This window comes from Rhodamnia argentea, chromosome 11 (assembly GCF_020921035.1).
Source record: "Rhodamnia argentea isolate NSW1041297 chromosome 11, ASM2092103v1, whole genome shotgun sequence".
NCBI lineage: Eukaryota > Viridiplantae > Streptophyta > Magnoliopsida > Myrtales > Myrtaceae > Rhodamnia > Rhodamnia argentea.
The window spans coordinates 11,267,796-11,288,618 of record NC_063160.1 but is presented as its reverse complement, the minus strand read 5'-3'; the positions used below and the strand labels follow the sequence as shown (position 1 = coordinate 11,288,618).

At 46.2% G+C, this 20,823-nt stretch overlaps 1 protein-coding gene across 1 annotated transcript; it reads left to right on the top strand.

Annotated features, from left to right (window-relative positions):
- Nucleotides 1-3,480: 3,480 nt before the first annotated feature.
- On the top strand, nucleotides 3,481-4,041 carry LOC115732124. The gene has a single exon (XM_030662786.2). The coding sequence runs from the start codon at nucleotides 3,481-3,483 to the stop codon at nucleotides 4,039-4,041; it is 561 nt and encodes a 186-aa protein (XP_030518646.2).
- The last annotated feature ends 16,782 nt before the right edge of the window (nucleotides 4,042-20,823 follow it).

The window sequence follows — 20,823 nt, the reverse complement described above, 5'->3', positions numbered from 1 at the left end:
AATTTCGACCCGATTCAGAACTAATGAATGAATGAATATCCGACGATGTATTCCAGTTATATCTCGCCTTGAATTGATCACTCATGGGTTGACTAACCGAAGGGGAAAGGTTGACCAGGAGGTACGACGTAAACCTAGGAAACTCGCGTGAGAAATGACACTTAGACCCTAGGAATTGTCTAGGAAAAGTTTTGGGACCGTTAAGGACCGGTCTAAGAATGATTAAGGAACATACGGCTAGTGTTGTACGATTGGGTCGCGGGTGGTTCCACTCGCCAATGTACAATTTGCCAAAATCTCCTTAATTCGAACTATGACGATCGGGATAATCGGAACTAGCGACGAACCCTCGCATTCCCGGGACAATCGAGGTCGCCAAATCTCGAGTATTCTAAATAGTGATGAGAATCACGAGGTTGCTACACGTACGTGCCTAATAAGCTGCCCGTTAGTTCGAGATAAATTGGAATCAAGATCGGTGGTATTCGGAAGTGAGATTGGAATTGGTTCGGGGATCGAATTTGGAGAGGTCCAATGAATAAATTTTGGACATCGTCTCATCGAAGATTTGGACCTTAGAATACCCCTTAAGAATAAAAAAAAAAAAGGGGGGTTTAAAATTTGATTAACCCTTAATCTCGATCGATTTACGACATAATTACTTAGAGTAAGGTTAATCGCGTTTAGGGAACATTAATCCCCCACGTTAGTCGAAATTCTAGAAGCCACCAAAACCCTACGTGCTCTTAGATTTCAAGATAGGACAAACCCTTGAACCCATGGACACAACTTGATGGACTATGGGACAATAACCTTGATTGACTAGAATAGTCCTCTTGATCGACAACCTTCCATCACTATTCACCATGAGAGTTTGTGCAAAGCTTTGGAAACACTCTTCCTTCCCTCTCTCTTCTTCTTCTTCTCCCTTCTTTCTCCTCCTCATTTGGCCGACCATTTCCTCCTCACTCCCCTCATTGTTCTCTTCTCCTTCTCATTCTCTCCCTCTCGGTTCCTCTCTCTCGGCCGCCCTCCTCCTTCGCCGCCCGATCGCCGCCCCTTTCCGGCGTCTTGTCGCTGAGGAAACCACCATCACCAGCACCCTCCTAGAAGCTCCTACATCGCCGGACCGGCCCCCTTGCCCGTTGAAGCCGTCGTGGGGTCACCGAAACCCCGGAGAGTCGAGAGACCTCTTACGAGCGCCGAACGATCAGAATCGAAGCTAGTGTTCCTAGGGCCACTTCCTCGTCGTTTAAAGCCTCATCTACTTCGTAAGACCACTTTGAACTCAGCATGAGGGTTGCTTTTCCTTGGTTAGTTGTGGTTTCACTTTTAGAGAGCAAGGAGTGATTTTTCTTGGTTTTTGGCCTAACCCTTCCAAACCCGCCGGTCGAACCCACGCCGCTCGTTGGCGCCTCTCCCGCGGAAATCTCCTTGGCCATATCAAGGGTAAGTGGTTCTAATCCTTCCTTAGGCTTGCAAGTACTAAAGAGCATGTTAGATGGTGAGTTTGGACCTAATAAAGGCTGATTGTGTGAGATTGGAGGAGAAACCGGTTCTGATTTGGAGTGCTCAGTAAGACCCGAAATTTTGGTGAGTGAAATGAGCTTGTTTCTATGTTAGTTTGGGGGTAGAAGAGGGGTCTAAAGTGGTGGTTATGGGTTGTGCATGTGGGATTCTTGTTTGGGCTCAAAATGACTTGTTTTGTGGAGATATGTGTAATGGCTGAATTTAATGAGGGACAATGGCGCAATTGCTCGCTTGGGACCCTATGTAGTCCATTGAACATGTGGGATGTGGTATGGAGCGTCAAAAATGTAATGGGAAAAATTAGACTCAATTCGGACTAAATAGACTCTCATGTGTTAGTATATGTTCATAATTCCCGCATATTTGGTCCGTCGGTGGATGTCCGATAGTATGTCATAAATTAGACCGCTTGGAGGTACTGTAACCTAGGGTTGGCTTAGACCTACCTTACTGGGATGTTATCTCACCCCTCGTAGGACCCATATTGTCGGATCCTCGGTCCCGACCGCCGCGGTGCCGTTACTTTTTGGATCGCCGACTCGGTTTGAGCCCGTGATCACCGAGTACAGAGTGGGACCCGATCGGGCCTATTATCGGAGGATTAGCACATTATGGATAGTCAACGCGAGAGGACTCCCGACCCCCTTTTCCTTTCTCTCTTGGACCTATAAGGATGGGGACTTTGTATCCGGGCCACTAAGGGAGGAAGTGATTCCCGAGTATGTACTGGATGCCGCCGGACCTAGATTTCCGATAGCTTCACCCTCGAGACTCCCCGTCCTTGGACCCGTAGTCGGACCGGTTCCCGAGCCGAGGTCCCCCATACCTGGACCGCCCGCTTTGGATGGAGGGATCTTGGAGCCCGATAGGCCGGCGGATGGACCCCCGATGCTTCCCGAGCCTGTCCCGAACGTAGTCCATGTTGTAGATCCCGAGCGGGACCAGCGGATGGGCGGGCTCGATGGAGAGTCTGAGGCAGAGGACGAGCTGGAGATCGAGGAGGACCCGGAGCCCGAGGAGGAGCCGGAGCCGGAGACAGACGACACCCTTGAAGCGAATTTCCGTCAGAAGATGCTCCCCCTGCCGATGAGACCACCGATGAGGACGTCCGACCCTTAGGAGTTTAGAGATCCTCATCCCCTCTTTTGTATCCTCGTGTGCTGACGAGCGACTTTTGTTTAGGCGGTTTCTTTTTGTGTTCCCCGTGTCGTGTCTCGAGTCGTAGTCATTGTATTTCCGGTGGTCTGTATGAACCTTGACTTTACCTAGTTGTGTTCCATGTCCGTTAACGGTGTGCTCTATGTCTTTCTGTTGTTTAAGTTGTGCGGGTTATTTTTATCGTTCCATTTGCATTGCATCTCGCATACATTACGCTCGTTGTGGATTCCGGTGAGTTGCGAGTTCTCTGGTGACCTTGCGGGATGTTGGTCAGCCCGTCGGGCACGGGACGTGACATCCCCGTTCGAGTGGTATCAGAGCAAGGTCGGCTCGATTCGGGACGATTGAGGTTTGGAGTAATAAGGAGGAATGACTTAGAGACGATCGGGTAGTGAGACCTTAGGAGATTCGCTAGAGTTAGGCACGAATTGCATGACATATGAATTGGCGCTTGTGACCGGCATATTGGATTGGCATCACCCTTGGTGATTATAAGACTGTAAGGGGCTTTGTACTTGGCGTTGATTGTCGTGGCTTGATGTACGGTTTGTTAAGCATGTGGGTGATTGTTGTCATTTTACCGAGTTGCGGATGCGTCTGGACTCAAGGTAAGAGCTTGAACCCTTGAATGTGAACCCCTTGGTTGTCCGATTGCTTGCCATGTGAAGTGTGTATCTTGTTGTGGTTGTCACCGTGAGTTGTGACATAGACCTAGCAGGCTAGTCGTTAACTTAAGTCTCCGATTTCCGCGTGGGGTTATGGGTTGTTCGGGTGTCGTGAGGATTAACTAGGATGAGCGGCAGAACTAGAGGAACAAGGGGAGCTTCTAGCTCGAGAGCGCCCGCAGTAGAGGATCCGAGAATAGATGGAGTTCTTAGGGCCCTAGAGGAAATTGGTAATTTGATGGGCGTACAAGCTCGGGAAAGAGCTGCTGCCGTGGCTCAGGCTGCAGAGGCTGCTGTGGCCGCTGCTAATGTGGCAAATGGGAATAACCATGGAGGAGGAAACGGGAATGGGAATCGCCCGATGAGTCAGCTGGTGGAACAATTTCTGAAACTGAAACCAGCTCGGTTTGATGGTGCTGGAGATCCAGAGATGGCACCTCGTTGGATTGAGAAATTGGAGAAGGCCTTTGAGGTTCTTGGGTGCACTAATGAGGAAAAGGTGACCCCGGCGGCTTACCAACTAGAAGGTACCGCAGATGATTGGTGGAAGGCCACTAGAGGAAGGGTATTTCCCGAGGGCGCTGCTCTCACTTGGACCGCCTTTACTGTGGCATTTAACGGGAAGTATTTCTCGGGGACCGCTCGGGAGCGGAAGTTGGTAGAGTTCCAACAACTTCGCGAGAACTAGTTAACGATCGACCAATATGAGGCGGAGTTCGCTAGACTGTCAAGGTACGCGCCAAGGATGGTAGAGGACCCGAGGGACAAGGCGCGAAGGTTTCGAGACGGACCGATACTTGATCTCCGTAGCCAAATGATAGCATTGAACCCGAGGACCTATGAGGAGATGTATGAACGAGGTCGGATGATCGAAAGGGACATGAAGGAGAGAGTTACCGCATCGGGTTCGCGGTTCGCTCCTATTAGAGACCGTCGCCCGTTTGGCAAGAGGCCAATGGCGGACAACGGGCGCTTCGTCCCTCTACCCCGGAAGAATATTGGGAAGCCTAACCGTCAAACCAGCTGGAATTGTCGTTTATGTGGTAGGAGGCATGGAAGTGGACCTTGCCCAAGTAAGACAAGCGCGTGCTTCAAGTGTGGCCAGCCGGGTCACCAAATAAGGAACTGTCCGAGTCAAGCTCCGGAACAGCGATCGCAAGGACAATGGCCTCCGTATGGATCGCCGGCGGGAGCCGCCTCGCGTAACGACTTGGGTAGGCCGCCAGCTCAAGGACGAGTGTATGCTGTAGCACGCAAGGAGGTGAGAACACACCTGGCGTGGTCATAGGTACGGTTACATTATGCGATCATGCTGCATATGCCTTGTTTGACCCTAGGGCTTCGCATTCATTCGTGTCTGCTCAATTTGCTGATTTAGTCGGGTTAGAGTTAAAACCGTTGGAAGCAATATTGCATGTGGCTACACCCTTAAAGAGTGAAGTGTTGGTTTCCTTAGGATGTCGGGACTGTAAGATAGTGATTGGCGGTAGTGAGGAATTGATTGATCTTGCTTTGTTGCCCATGTATGATTTTGATGTTATAGTCGGGATGGATTGGTTAGGTAAGTTAAAAGCTGTGGTTGATTGCGGGAGCGAGGCGATTCAATTCTTTCCCGTTGGTCGCCCTAGATTTGATTTTGTTGGGAGTCGGGGAGGAACGTCGATCCCTTTGATCTCGTCACTTGAGGTGACTAAGGCGATGAATGATGGATGTGAGGCTTATTTAGCAGTTGTGTTGGATCCGACGGCGGAAGGACCTAAGTTGGAAAACATACCGATAGTGCGTGAATACCCCGATGTGTTTCCTCAAGATTTACTTGGATTGCCACCTGAGAGAGAAACGGAATTCTCTATTGAATTAGCCCCTGGGGCGGAACCGATATCGAAAGCGCCCTATAGAATGTCCCTATCCGAGTTGAAGGAGTTAAATGTGCAAATGCAAGAACTATTGGACAAAGGGTTTATTCGTCCTAGTGCTTCCCCTTGGGGAGCACCAGTCTTGTTTGTAAGGAAGAAGGACGGGTCGTTGCGATTGTGCATCGACTATAGACAGTTGAATCAGGTGACCATTAAGAACAAGTACCCATTGCCAAGAATAGATGACTTGTTCGACCAACTGCAAGGTGCTTCGGTGTTCTCGAAGATTGACCTAAGGACAGGGTATCACCAATTAAGGATTAAGAAGGAAGATATCCCTAAGATTGCCTTTAGGACAAGGTATGGGCATTATGAGTTTACAGTGATGCCTTTTGGATTGACCAATGCCCCCGCTGCGTTCATGGACTTGATGCATCGAGTGTTTAAGGAGTATTTGGATAAGTTCGTCATAGTGTTCATAGATGACATCCCGATCTACTCGAGGAGTAATGGCGAACATGAGGTGCACTTGAGGATTATCTTGCAGACATTAAGAGAACACTCACTCTACGCCAAGTTTAGTAAGTGTGAGTTTTGGTTGAATAGAGTGGCGTTCCTTGGGCATGTAGTTTCTAGAGATGGAATCTCGGTAGACCCTTCTAAGATTGAAGCGGTGATGAATTGGCCTAGACCGACAACGGTGACCGAAGTGAGGAGTTTCTTGGGACTGGTAGGCTACTATAGAAGGTTTGTGGAGAAGTTCTCCTCGATAGCCATGCCCTTAACTAGATTGATGAAGAAGGAAATGAAGTTTGATTGGACCGACAAGTGTGAAAGGAGTTTCCGGGAGCTTAAGCACGGGCCGACTATCGCACCAAGATCGACTATCCCCTCCGGACCGGGAGGCTATGAGGTTTATAGTGACGCGTCTTTGAAAGGAATGGGCTGTGTGCTATGCAACATGGAAAGGTAGTGGCGTATGCCTCGCGCCAATTAAGACCCCATGAGATGAATTACTCGACGCACGATTTGGAGCTTGCTGCCCTAGTCTTTGCCCCGAAGATCCGGAGGCATTATTTGTGTGGGGAGAAATTTCAGATCTATACGAATCACTAGAGTCTAAAGTATTTATTTTCCCGGAAGGAGTTGAATATATGGCAACGTCGGTGGATAGAGTTACTCAAGGACTATGACTGCGACATTCTATATCACCCGGGAAAGTAAATCGAGTAGCAGATGCGCTAAGTCGGAAGTCGAGTATGGCGTATATGCTAGTAAAAGAGTGGACTCTGCTGGAAAGGATAAGAGATTCGGAGTTCAAATTGGAAGTTTGTCGCTTGTCCATCCCGATGGCGACACTAAGGATTGAACCCGAGATCCAAGATAGGATTAAGGCATTACAATCGACAGACCCCGACCTCCAAAAGATATTGGAAATGGAGGCGGATAAGAGGAAACCGGAGTTTCGGGTGTCGGAGGAAGGAATACCGAAGTTTCGTGGGAGGTTGTGCGTGCCCAATGACGAAGAGCTCCGAGAAAGGATTCTATCGAAAGCGCATCGAAGTAACTATAGTATCCACCCGGGATGTACGAAGATGTATCAAAATCTCCACTAACACTACTGGTGGAATGGAATGAAAGTAGATGTCGCCAAGCATGTGGCGAAGTGCTTGACGTACCAACAAGTTAAGGCACAGCACCGTAAGCCGGGCGGAATGCTACAACCTTTAGAGATTCCCGAATGGAAGTGGGAGCACATCACCATGGATTCCGTAATGGGGCTGCCAAGGAGTCAACGAGGACACGATTCCATATGGGTGATTGTGGATAGGCCGACCAAGTCCGCACATTTCCTACCGGTACGAAAGGATTTTGATATGGAGAGGTATGCGGGGTTATACATGAGGCAGATAGTGCGCTTACATGGAGTCATAGTGACGATTACGTCCGATCGGGACCCGAAGTTCACAGCCGTGTTACGGAAAAGTTTACAAGAGGCCATGGGAACAAAACTGCAAGACAAGACGGCGTACCATCCCCGCACCGACGAACAATCAGAAAGGACCATTCGGACCCTGGAAGACATGCCAAGGGCATGTGTAATTGACTTCAAAAGTGGATGGGAGGATCGGTTACACTTAGTGGAGTTTGCCTATAACAACGATTACCAACAGAGTATTCGGATGGTACCCTTCGAGGCATTATATGGTAGGGCTTGTCGAACCCCTCTATGTTGGGACGAAGTTGGTGAAAGAAGCATAACTGGGCCGGAGTTGGTGGAGAGATCCGTGGAAGCAGTTAAGGTGATTAGAGAAAGGCTCAAGATGGCACAAAGTCGCCAAAAGAGTTATGCGGACAAGTGTTGACACCCGAATTTTTAGTCGGTTTTCATTTAGTTTTATTTTCCAAAATTCACTAAAAATTCACAAAAAATTAAAAAATTAAAAAATCAACATTGGAAGCCTTGGCCAAGCTTAAGGAACCAATTTGGAACAAAAAATAATTTTTCATATTTTTTGCATTTTTTTAATATTTTCGGAAAATAGGAAAATACTTGAAAATTCATGAAAAATACTTTCAGAGGTCACAAAAGTACACAAAAATGTCCAATATTTTTATTTTAATTCCCTTTTCATATTTACCTCAAGAAAAGTTGAAAATTAAGTTCAATTTTAGGTGTTCCTTCACAACACCTAAGGTTGGATTTTCATAAAAAATACCAATTGAGACTTTTTATTTGCAATTTTTGCACATTTTAGGTCTAGACATTCAATTGCAATCCCTTTGAACTTCAATTTGATCAATTACACTCACAATTGCTCGAATTGCACGAATTAGGCCAAATCCCCAAAATGTTTACAATTTAGTCCCTCAAATTGGCCAATTTTTGAAATTACTTTTAATTGAGGGACTATTATAGTAAAATTGAACTGTTACCCTATGTTTTCATACATTTAAAATTGATTGGCATAGGTCTCATGGTCCAATTTTGTCAAATTGACATCCAATTGAACATTTCCCTAATTTGGGCAAATTGAAAAATTTGGGGTTTTCATAGAAATTGAGGTGAAATTTTGGGCAAAAACACTTTTCTAGATAATATCCAGGCCCCTAAGTGCAATTTTGAGGTTTAATTGTGAAAATTCCCAACCAATTTTGTTTAATTTTGAAAATTGCATTAATTTTACCTTGTCTGAGCAGGTTCGGACCGGTCGATTCGCCCGGACGGACCGGTCGAACCGGTCCCAGAATAGTACTTCATCTTCTTCACGAAACTCACGTGATTTTGCAGGTTTTGAAGGCGAGCTTTGATCATCAAATCGAAAGCCAATTCGAGCCTAATCAAATTAATCACCTTAGGCGTTTTATACATGGGATCATCACCCGTCGGTTGGGACTTATTTCGCGATCAACGGTTGCCGGAGGAGCTCACGCGAGCCGACCAAAGCTACGGCGTCCGTAAAAGTCAACATCTTCGGACTTAGGCTTAATTCGTGCACGTTTGAGCTCGATTAAGGGTCTAACGGACGTGGACGGAATCATGATCGATTCCGTCACCGTCCGGCGACCAAAACACGTGAGATTAGCACGTGAGAGACTCGGCCGACTCAAGCTCCCGCGCGCCAAGTTTTCAAATCCGAGTATAAAAGGCTGGGATGATTCTAGAACAAAAAAAAAGTTCATTTTGGCTCGCGCAGAATGAGAATAGAGAGAGGAAAAGGGAGAGAGAGTTCACCTTCTCGCCCGCGCGATCGAAGGTTTGAACTCGAACCGTGAGATCTTCATGGAGACGATCCAGAGAGAATCGAGACTCACCGCCACTTCCGGAAGCTTGCTCGGACCTTGGAGAAGCGATCGCAACCGCCGAGATCGGCTCGACGTCTTCAAAACAGTGAGTCGAGCTTCCAATTGCAACGCTGCACGATCATGGCATCTCTTTGTTACGTGCACGATTCCTTCAATTAATGTAGGCGTTTTCATCCCCATGCACCTCTAATCCCGATCGTATCCTTTTCCCGCATCGATTCCGCTTGAATACCTCGAGTCAAACCCTCGACACATCTCGGTCCGGCCGGACTTCGGCCAAGCTATTTTAGCAACTGCGGGTTCGATCCGAACCCGAGGTAAGTATTCCGAACTTACCTTGAATGTTTTTGAAGCTTGAATTAGATTGTTATGCTCTGTATGTTGAAGATGAGTTCTGCGATTATTAGACCGTGTGAGCTTGATTGTTGATAATCCCGTGGACGAAATCGTCCGATTCTTTGATATGTGGTAGAGGAGGTTGAGTCGAGTCGATCGGCGGTGGTTTCGCGTGTTGACACCCGAATTTTTAGTCGGTTTTCCTTTAGTTTTATTTTCCAAAATTTACCAAAAATTCAAAAAAAATCAAAAAATTAAAAAATCAACATTGGAAGCCTTGGCCAAGCATAAGGAACCAATTTGGAACAAAAAATAATTTTTCATATTTTTCATATTTTTTAATATTTTCGAAAAATAGAAAAATCTTTGAAAAAATCATAAAAAATGCTTTTCGAGGTCATAAAAATACACAAAAATGCTCAATATTTTTATTTTAATTCCATTTTCATATTGACCTCAAGAAAAATTGAAAATTAAGTTCAATTTTAGGTGTTTCTTCACAATGCCTAGAGTTGAATTTGCATAAAAAATACCAATTGAGTCTTTTTATTTGCAATTTTTGCACATTTGGAGTCTAGACATTCAATTGTGGTCCCTTTGAACTTCAATTTGATCAATTGCACCCACAATTGCACGAATTGCACGAATTAGGCCAAATCCCCAAAAATGTTTGCAATTTAGTCCCTTAATTGGCCAAATTTTTGAAATTACTTTTAATTGAGGGACTATCATAGTAAAATTGAACTGTCACCCTATGTTTTCATGCATTCTAAATCGATTGGAATGGGTCTCATGGTCCAATTTGGTCAAATTGACACTCAATTGAACTTTTCCCCAATTTGGGCAAATTGAAAAATTTGGGGTTCTTGTGCAAATTGATAGAAAATTTTGGGCAAAATTGCATTTCTAGATAATATCCGGGCCCCTAAGTGCAATTTTGAAATTTAATTGCAAAAATTCCCAATCAATTTGGATTAATTTTGAAAATTGTGCAAAAATGACTATGCGAACCGGTTCGGACCGGTCTGACCGCCGGTCGAACCGGTCTAGCACAGTACTTCATCTTCCCCACGAGTACGAGCCATTCTGCAGACTTGATGGGCGAACTTCAACGATCAAATTGAAGGCTAATTCGACCTTAATCAATGAAATTGATGTGGGGCTTTTCATCCTCAGGTGTTGGTGCGTCGTTTCTCACCGGCGGCATGGCTAATGGTCGCCGGAGACCGCCGAAATCGACAATCAAAGCTCGGCGATGTAAAAAGTCAACACTCCCAACCCAGGATGCAATTTGAGCTCACTTGGGGCTCGACGGACTTCTAACGGACTTGGACGGAATCGTAATGATTCCGTCACCGTCCGGTGAGACCAAATCCGCGTGATTGGCACGTGACGGCTCGGCGAGACCCCTCCCCGTACGCGCCAAATTTCAAAAACGAGTATAAAAGGGAGGAAGGTTCTCGATCAAAGGGGGAGGCTCATTTTGCTCGCTCAAACACACCAGAATAGAGAGAGAAAGAGAGGGAAAGCTAGAGAGAGAGGCTCCGGCGTAGAGTGGTCGAGTTGCAGACCGAGATTGTGAGGTCTTCGTCGCCGTCGTTCCCGGCCAAATCAGGTCATCGGACCACCGCCGAAAGCTTCTTCGAACTTCCGAAGACGATCGCGGCGGCTCGTTCGCCACCTCAAACCTCCATATCGGGTGAGTAGACTTCTCGATCATTCTACTGTACACTAATGGCATCTCATATTCACGAACTCAATCCTTGCAATTAGAGTGTGCATTTTGCCTTTGGAACCTCACCGACCACGATCGCATCTTGTTTGTGCATTGATTTTGTGCGAAAACCTCGAGTCGAACCTCCATTGCAGCTCGGTGCGGCCGAACACCGGCCAGACCTTCCTAGCCATCGCGAGTCCAATCGGGACTCGAGGTAAGTGTCCTAAACTCATATTGAGTGTGCCCGAAGCTTTGATTTGATAGTTATGATCTGTGTTGCTTGATTGAGATCTGTGATGCCGCGATCGTATATGCTTTGATTCTCGCGATTGGTTCGGTGAAATGCTTTGATTCTTGAGTATGTCATTCTAGAGGATAAATAGAGTCGATCGCCGTTGGTTTGAGGTCTTTCCGGCGAGATCTCACCGTTGGATCTCGCCGGAGAGCTCTCGGCCGTCCATAGAGCTGCTGCGAGGTTGAAGACGACCGAGCCGACGTGGCACGGTCAACAGGTCGGCGGCCAGGTGTCGTGCGTTGAGTGGTCCAGGTCAAGGCCGACTCAGCCTGGTCGTTGGCGCGAAGAGGCCGAGTCGGCCTTGATCCAACGGTTAGGATAAATAGTTAGGTTTGATTGATAACCGTTGGATCTATTTTTTTCGTAATTTTGAAATATTAGTATATTAGGCGAAAATAAAAATTTGTGAAACGGCGCCGTTTTAGTTAGTGATTAGGCGACGTCGTTTGGCTTCAGACGGAATGAATGGTCGGGATTAGGTCTAGGTTAGATCCGGACCGTCCGTTTAGTTAGATGGTTCGACGCCGTTTTGCTAATGAGGGATAAACGGCTCAGATTGAGCCATAGGATCGAATCTTGGCCGTCCGTGCGGTAAAAGCGATGCGGCACCGTTTTATAAAGACTAAAGCGTCGTCATTTTAGTCTAGGAGAAAGGAACGGCTCAGATTGAGCCTCAACGTCTAATCGTGACCGTCCGCCATTTATACCGATGCGGCGTCGTTTCTTTCGGTAGAGGGCCGACGGCCGAGATTGATTCGCAGATTGATCTCACCCGTCCATCCTTTTTGACATATTCAGATTTAGGAATTAGATTTAGAAAATTCAAGAAAATAAAAAATAAATAGAAAATAGAGGACGGCGTCGTTTTTGTGTTGAGCGGGTAGTACGTGGGCGGTCGGACCGGGTTGACCCGGTCCGGTTTATTAATAAAAAAATAATAAAAAAATAAAAAGAAATTTCCAAAAATCCAAAAAAATTGTAAAAATACTTAGAAAATTCATAAAAATTCCCAGATTTTCATAAAAAAATTTCTAAAAATTTGTAGATCGATTCGGGACTCATAAAGTCTGGATCGAAAATTTTTGAGACTTCGAGGGTTGATTCACATCGATCCGGAAAATTTCCAATATTTTTGAAAAATAAATAAAAATTCCAAAAAATAGGAAAAATTAGAAAAATTCCATAAAATTACAAAAAATGGGAAATGGCCACATTCAACCGGCCCGACCCCAATTTTGCGATTTTCGGGTTCCGAACTCCCAAAAATGACCGTTCTACCCTTCCGGGCCTTCCGCCCCAAATTTTTACCAAATCACCCCGACACCCAATTTTGATTTTTGTGTGGGCCGATAGGGCCATTTTAGACATATCAAACCTTGATTGATTGATTTGATTGCTTGTAATGATTTTGATTGCGCATTAATTTTTTCCGATTGTGATCGATTAGGATAGAAAATTCCCATCCGCATGAAAACTTAGAATTGTTAGGGCCTACCTCACCCGATATTACATCTGCATGAATTCTTAGGTTAGAAAAACAATCAACATCGGTAATCGAAAGGGCGTCAAATATGAAATTTGGCGTAACCAAGTCCCCGGACCCAAAATCTCCGGTTTTCGCGGAACCGAACGGTTTCTCCCGACCGCTCGGTAAGGTTTTCCGATCGTACCTTCCAATAAATCGATCGGTGGCGACTCCAAATTGCATGTACACATCGCACATGCCACCCGACCACACAAGGTCAATTTCGATATTCGATAAATTTTACCCGACATCGCGATTCGAGTAATGGGTCTTGGGAGGGAACCGCGATCCTAGAAAATACCCCGCCGACAACCGGGGTTATAAAAAATTAAGGGATCGGCTCGTTAGCCCTATTCCGCCCGGAAAAATTTCCGGAGGGTCGCGACAGACCGGCGACTCCACCGGGGAAAAATTTAAGAGGACTTAAGCCGATAAAAATGTTGATTGTTTTCTAACCTCGTCTTCCGCAGATGCTCATGAAGGTGAGGTACGTCCAATAACAAAAAGTGTTAAATGTTGATGCGGATGGGAGTTATAAGGGGTGGCGTCTGTGCTAACCATTTTTGATGCAGATATGGAGTTTTGGATTGTTTGTTTATTTATGCAAATTTTGAAGCGGTGTTTTGAATATAAATTGTGGTGCATGTCTTGCATATTTCGAGGATCACGACACTGCACACACAAGCGCCTAAACCCGAGCCGCGAAATCACCTTTTAGGTCGCCATAGATAGGGATCGATATGCGAAGCTCTTGTGTTTGATTGCACTTGGGTTGACCATATTTGATCCCGCTCGCTATGCAAGATTGATGGTCCTACCCACTTGTTGTTTGATTGCGCTTGTGGGCGGCCCATCGATTTGTATAGCGGGAGCCTTTTTAGGTCCATACCCGAGCCTTTTTTATTTCTTTAGAGTTGAACCTCACTTGTCTCATGCGCATGTGAAATGGACGGTTGGTATACCTAAAACCAAAAACCAAAAAAAGAGTAACATCGGTTGGTAAGGCTTTCTACCCTTTTTATTTTGAAATTGTAAATTTAAATTTTGCATATCATGCATTTTCACGACATATCATCACAATTTGTAAGATCGTTTAAGTGATCGGGGTTGAGGGTCAATTTTCCTTTTTAGGATAGATGGCGCCCCAAGGTCGTGTTGACGTACCCAATGTTTTCACATGGGAGCGAAGGACCATTCGACGCGAGGACCGAGTACCCGCTACTTTCCGAGTTTTCGGATTTGTTCACGGACGAGAGCTCAATGGACGGAACCGCATCCGTAGCGAGAGTTGCGATTATACCCGATGTGGACGATATTTGAAACTCGAGCGCGAAAAGGAGAGAGTTTGGGAGCTGTATATGAAATTGGCGAGAAAGCCTCGTGCGACCAAGACGGCCCCAAAACACTCCTCGATCAAGAAGAAGGAAGTTATCACCATATCCTCCGATGACGAAGAAAATGTCAAGCTTCCCGAGATAGTGGAGATTTCATCCGATGAGGATACCGTTCCGATTGTCTAGATTAGTACGACTTTGGGGCATTTTCTAGATTTTATTGTATTTTGAGTCTATTATGTACTTTCATCGACATTTATTGTCCGAACATCTCTAGATATTATCGTGTTCTATCTCTTTCGACTTTATTATATTAGACTTGTAAATTTCATGAGTTGTCAATTTGTGAGCGACTTTTTACGCCGATTACGCTTAAACGATCCTAATCAAATTACATGCCATCTTTGGGTGAGATTTGGTCCATAATTACCCTATTTGGCTTATTTGGGTCAAGTGGGAGTAGTTGACCCTCATGTTACCAAAAGATGACATGGAATTTGGTTAGCACATTTGCATCACATTACATGCATATGCATATTAAACTGTGGTAATTGACTTTAGGATCATCATTTTTGCATTTTTAGATCATGGGGAATGGAGACATCAAAGTCATCCCAATACCGCGCAAGGAACTCGCTATATGGTGGGATCGCATCGACATCGTCAACAAAGACTATGTGGAAGGACGTTTGGGACGACTTGTAGATTTGATCAAAGTGGAATACCAACCGGCGCTCATTCAAGCACTAGCCAAGGCATGGGACGCGCATACAATGACATTCAACTTTCGAGGATTGGAATTGACCCCTACGCTTGAGGAGTATACCGCTATTATCGGGGCCGAATTTGAAGAACGTATAGCTCAACCCCCTTTGGACATGGACTCCACTCGTTCGTTATCGAGTTTCCTTCGCCTTAAAACTTCCGAGATTGAAAAAGTTTACAAATCCAATTCCAACAAATTCACCTTCTCGTTCCTTTTCGATAATTATTCCTCTCTACCCACCGAAACCGGTCATAAATCGGGAAAGGTGTTCATCTTGGCTTTCTTTGCATTCGTTCTATTCCCGACTTCTAGAACTACTTTTGACCCCTCCATAACCCATATAGCCAGACAAGCGTGTTGTCGCTGGGATTATTCGTACATGATCTTAGCCGAGACCTTTCTCTCCCTCAATCGTTCCAAATTTTCAAAAAAGGCTGTTTTCCAAGCGTCTAGCGGATTACTTCACTTGTGGTTCACCTCTCATATAAAAACTTTCCAACTCCGAGTGGGGTGCTATGAGATCAATGAGCACGTTGACCCTCTTAGATCCTTCCTTAAGTGTCAATCCCTTGTACCCAAATACTCATTCAAAAAGTGGGTTGAGCTATTGGACAATTTGAAACCCGAGCATATTAGATGGCATTTGACTTGGCCTAAGATTGTGGAGGCTCGCATTAGGGGAGTTGAAGATAGTCCTATCCCCTTATTGGGATGTACTGGCACTGTGGCGTACTACCCCATTCGAGTGGTGAGGCAATTTGGAGTTCTACAAGAGATACCACCGGATGTTTGTCCCAAGATCTTCTCATTTGATATGACACGAGGAAAGCTCACTAAGGAAACAAAGGAGTTGTATCGGGCCCGGATCAAGCTTATTCTTCACGCTTTGAAGAATTCCCCACTGCAACAAGTTGAATGGCCGGACTATTTGGACGACGAGATGAACGTTCACGGGGCCTCCAAGGAGTATATCCAGAAGTTTAAGGAGTATCGTCAATCAACCTGTCGAGCCATATGTACCCGAATGTGTATCTCCTCGGATTGAAGAGGTGGAGTCTTATGAACCGAGTATATAGTACCTTACGTACGGGAGTAGAGCCGTACATTCCCGAAGATCCGGAGCAAGTGGATATCGAAGAAGGAGAAGACCCATATTTGTGGGATTCCGATGGATCAGAAGAACAAGAAGAGTGGAAGCGTCCCCGACTTGGATAGATCCATTCCCCCATTTAGATTTTACATATTCGTTATCTTTTAGATACTTTTGAACAATTTGGTTTGTAATAAATACATACTATTTCTTTTATGAGCATTTCATGCATACATATAGAAAAGTCAATTACCACGGATCAATGTCTCCAATCCTTTAATATTTCCCATACTGATTTGATATCCACGAAAACAGGTGAGTGACAAATACGAGGACTCGTAGCAAAACGCGCAAATTAAGGATGGAACAAGAGGAGCTCGCACCTCGTGTGGGTAATCTGGAGAATCAAATGAATGTGATCGCCACAATAGTGGCGGAGATGAAGGCAATGATGATTGCAAGCCGGGGGAGATACCCCGTTGACCCTAATTCTCAAGCTCCTGCGGGGCCATCCGATGGGGCGAACGCTAATCCGGCGCCCGCCGCTAATCCAACTCGAATCCGGAGAGACCGCCTAAGGATCCTCCCATTGTGATTGACCTGGAGAAAAAGGAGAAGCAAGTCCTCAAAATGGAAGAGGAAATTAAGAGGCTCGCTAAGATCGAAGAGTGTTTGGCGGGTCGGGGTTATGAACTCTCGAGGTTCGACAAGGTTGCACCGTTCGAAAAGATAGAGGTTCCTGCTGATTACAAGGAACCGAGACTTTGTGAGGAGATATAACGGGACCGGGTGTCCCAAGGCGCACTTGAAGTATTACTTGCGCCGAATGTCTCAATTCTCCGACAACATCCCACTCTTGGTTAACACCTTCCAGGAAAGCCTATCCGAGGCAGCCCTGGCGTGGTTCATTGAATTAGAGCCAGAGAGGCTCGCCGATTGGGATAAACCGGCAGACGAGTTCCTTCGGCGATACAAGTTTAACACTTTGACCGCCCTAACTAGAGAGGACCTTTTAAGGACCGTAAAAGGAAAGAGCGAGGCCGTTCGCGCCTACGCCCAGAGATGGAGAGCACCGGCCGTGCGGGTAAAGCCGCCCGTCCCGGAAGAAGAACTAATAGACCTTTTTCTCAAGGCCCTTACATTTGAATTTTTCGACAAGCTGAACACCTCTGGGTGTCGGACATTTGCACACCCGATCAAGGTGGCAGAACGCCACGAATGGACATTAAGAGAAAAGAAGATACCTAAGGCGCCTTTCAAACGCCAATACCCTTTGAGAAGGGATATTAGGGAGCAAACTGGAGAAGTAGCTTTTGTCCCTAATCCGCCAAAGCCCAGAAATTTCTCGCCTTCAATCCCTACCCAAGGAACGTCCTCCCGGACCACTTCCAAACCACCGGAATTCAGAAAAAAGAATCCAGTTGTTTTCACTCCACTACCCCGACCCTTATCCAAATTGTTACCCATGCTGTTGGAGAATTGCTTAGTTGCAAAAGAGCCACCTAGAGTTCACCCGCCAAGATTTCCCGGGTATGATGAGACCCGGACGTGCGTATACCATATGGGAGAAAGGGGGGCATAACGCGGACAACCTGTCTCGCTCCGAAGTTCAAGGTGCAAGCATTGATCGACGGAAAAGTTCTAGAGTTTGATAAAGCCGAACCGAATGTGCAGCGGAACCCGCTACACGAGCATCGCGAGGTGAACGCGATTTTGGAGGTGAAGAGGATGAGGTTACGGAATTCATAGCGGATATGGGTAAAATGCGGGATGTCTTGACATTGGCCTCGCAATACCCGGAAGGAGAGAGTATTTCCCGGGAGCAAAAAGAGGCTTGCTTGGAAAAGTTGATTAGCTTGGGCGTCATAGGAAGAATGGAAAATGTCGCTTTCAAGGGGACCTACATGGCGGTGGACATGCTGTCCGAGGAGTTCGCGATGAAACCTACGAGGGGAGCTGTTTTGAAAATACCCTCGGGATATTTGATGAGCATCAAAGATGGTCAAGAAATTGAAGAGATAGACGAATATGAGATTCGTCTGGACAAAGCACGCCGAGGCGATAAAAGATTTATGCGAAAAGCCCTAGAGAGGGGCGAAATAGTTGATAACCTGGGGGAAGATAGTGGGGGTTACAACTTTAAAGTGTTGTATTCGGCACCCCCAAGCTTTTTTGTCGATTCCGGAGATATAGTCCCCGATGGGTGGGGTGGAATGGATGACCCCGCAAGTGATGAATTTGTGGGAACGATCGATGAAGTTAAGGACCAAGCGGCTCCTCGGGATGAAAAGAAGAACCAAGAGGTTGATATGCGACTTTCTAATCTGGAGACGCATATACGTCATTTGACGACTATGGTAGCAGAATTATCGCAATTGATGGCCGGGAACGACGCCATAAGAATATAAGAGAATATGCAGATTCTGGAGATACGGCGGACCATGGAGACACAGAATCGAAAGATCGCTCTACTGCAAGAGCAAGGAGATGATGTGTCGAGGAAAATGGATGAGTTGAAGGAGCTGATTACGCCACTCACCCAAGCGAGAAATGTCCCGCCTCAAGGTGCGAATCCGAGAGTGGTCTTCCGCACGAAGTATAATGGCGCTGGGTGTCCTCTGGCGCATATCTCATACTATATTCGCCAAATGGTTGGCCACCATGAAGATGACGAAACACTGATCCGGAACTTTGGACAAAGTTTAACGGGCCCCGCATTAGCATGGTTTCGATTAATTGACCTAGACCGGGTCCCAAGTCGGGAGGATTTATCGAGCACTTCATACGACACTTCGAAGCTGGAATCAGAGGTTATTTCACTAAGGCTAATCTGTTGAACATCCGAAAAGGTGAAGACAAGAGTTTTGAACTCTTTGCAAGAAGATGGAAGAAGCACGTTGTGATGGTGCAACCGCCGCCGTCGGAGAGAGAAATGCTGGAGTTCGTACTGAAGTCACTTCCGGCGGAATACTTTGACCGCATGTATGCATACACTTACTCGTCGTTCCAACATATGGTGGAGGTTGGTATGAGAATTGAGGGGATTATCCTAAGAGCCAAAAGGGAAAGGCAGAGGGATCTAGATGAAGAAAATGCCACGATGATGAGGCCAGGTCCAGAACATAACCCCGAAGATGTTCATGAGGACGAGATGATCGGGATGGTAGATACCCCGATTCGTTTCGTGATTGATTTGAACAAAGTTGATAGCTGGGAGTTGGAAACTTCTAGTTCGGAAAAACCATCAACATCCGAATCACTACCGAAAAGATCATACCGGTGAGGATTAAATTACCGCCTGTGGAAGAGTACAACTCAAGGGCGGTTCACTGGGATTATGGAACGGGCGAGATTGACGCCATAATGAGATCCGGAAGATGTTATCCCCCGAGAGAAGCGGATTCTCAAAAGAGAGTCCTAACTGCGGAAGAGGTTGAGAAGTTGCAATCGGTCGTGAGGACCGGTGAATATGAGGTCGTTGACCAACTGCGGAAGATGCCCGCACGCATTTCCTTACTGGATCTCTTCAAAAATTCTGAAAAGCACAAGGATGCCGTTTTGAAAGTGCTGGATGAGGTGCATGTTCCGGAAACAATTAACGAAGTGCAACTAGGAAACTTTGTGGGTGCTATCCTTCTGAAGGACCAGATATCCTTCTCGGACGAAGACTTCCCGAAAGAAGGGCGGGTCCACAACAAAGCCCTTTACATAGCCGTGTGAGGTGTCACGGGAAGGAGGTTCCTCGCGTCCCGATTGATAACGGTTCTGCTTTTTAACTTTGTGTCCACTAAGCACTTTGAGAAGCTTAGGGATCAATGAAGATTTTGTGAAGACATCCAAGGCCACCATCCGATCATTTGATGGAGTCTCCAAGAATGTTGTAGGAGAAATTGAGCTGGACATTGACATTGGACCGGTAACTTTCTCTATACCGTTCCAAGTGTTGGATATTCCAAGCGCCTTCACCTTACTCCCGGGAAGACCGTGGATTCATGTGTCCGGAGCGGTACCTTCCTCTCTCGCATCAAAAGTTAAAATTTGTGGTCAATGGTCGGGTTGATCACCGTCCATGGCGAGATGGGACATCGAGCGACTTTAAAAGGGATGGTCCCTTACATTGAACCCTCAAAAGAGGAGGAGCTGAGTTATCACACCTTTGACATTGTATCTGTCATGCATGTGTCACCAGATGCAAAGGTGGCTACACCCGAGCTTTCGAGACCTGCGACTATGGCGGGAAAAGTGCTACTCTCAAACGGTTTTATTCCGGGTGCTTGGATTAGGGAAACATGGTCGGGGAATCCGTAACCCTTTGAATTTGGGCTCAAATGACCACAAGGTTGGTCTCGGGTTATAATGGAATAGCGAAAAATAACATAGGTCGAGGCCGAGGTCGAAACAATCGTTATGGAGACCGTGGACGCCTTGGACGCCAAGGTGGCCGTTTCATAGGTACCGATGCCTGGAAGGCCAAAGGGAAGATGTTCCTAAACCCCTTATTCGAGGTATTCTCTAAAGGAGGCAAATGGCTGGAAGATGAGGACATCTTTGAGGATGCAGAGCCGGACTTACTTAACCCGTTCCTGGATAATCGGGTGAACGTGATAATTGAGTGGCTGGACGATGATTTCCCCACCCCTGAGTAAAAGGCTCTTTCCGAACTTTATCTTTTAATGCATTTTGATTACTGCATTTGTTTCTGAAGCTTTTCGCTTTTTAGCACCCTTTGGGTCACATGCTGTGA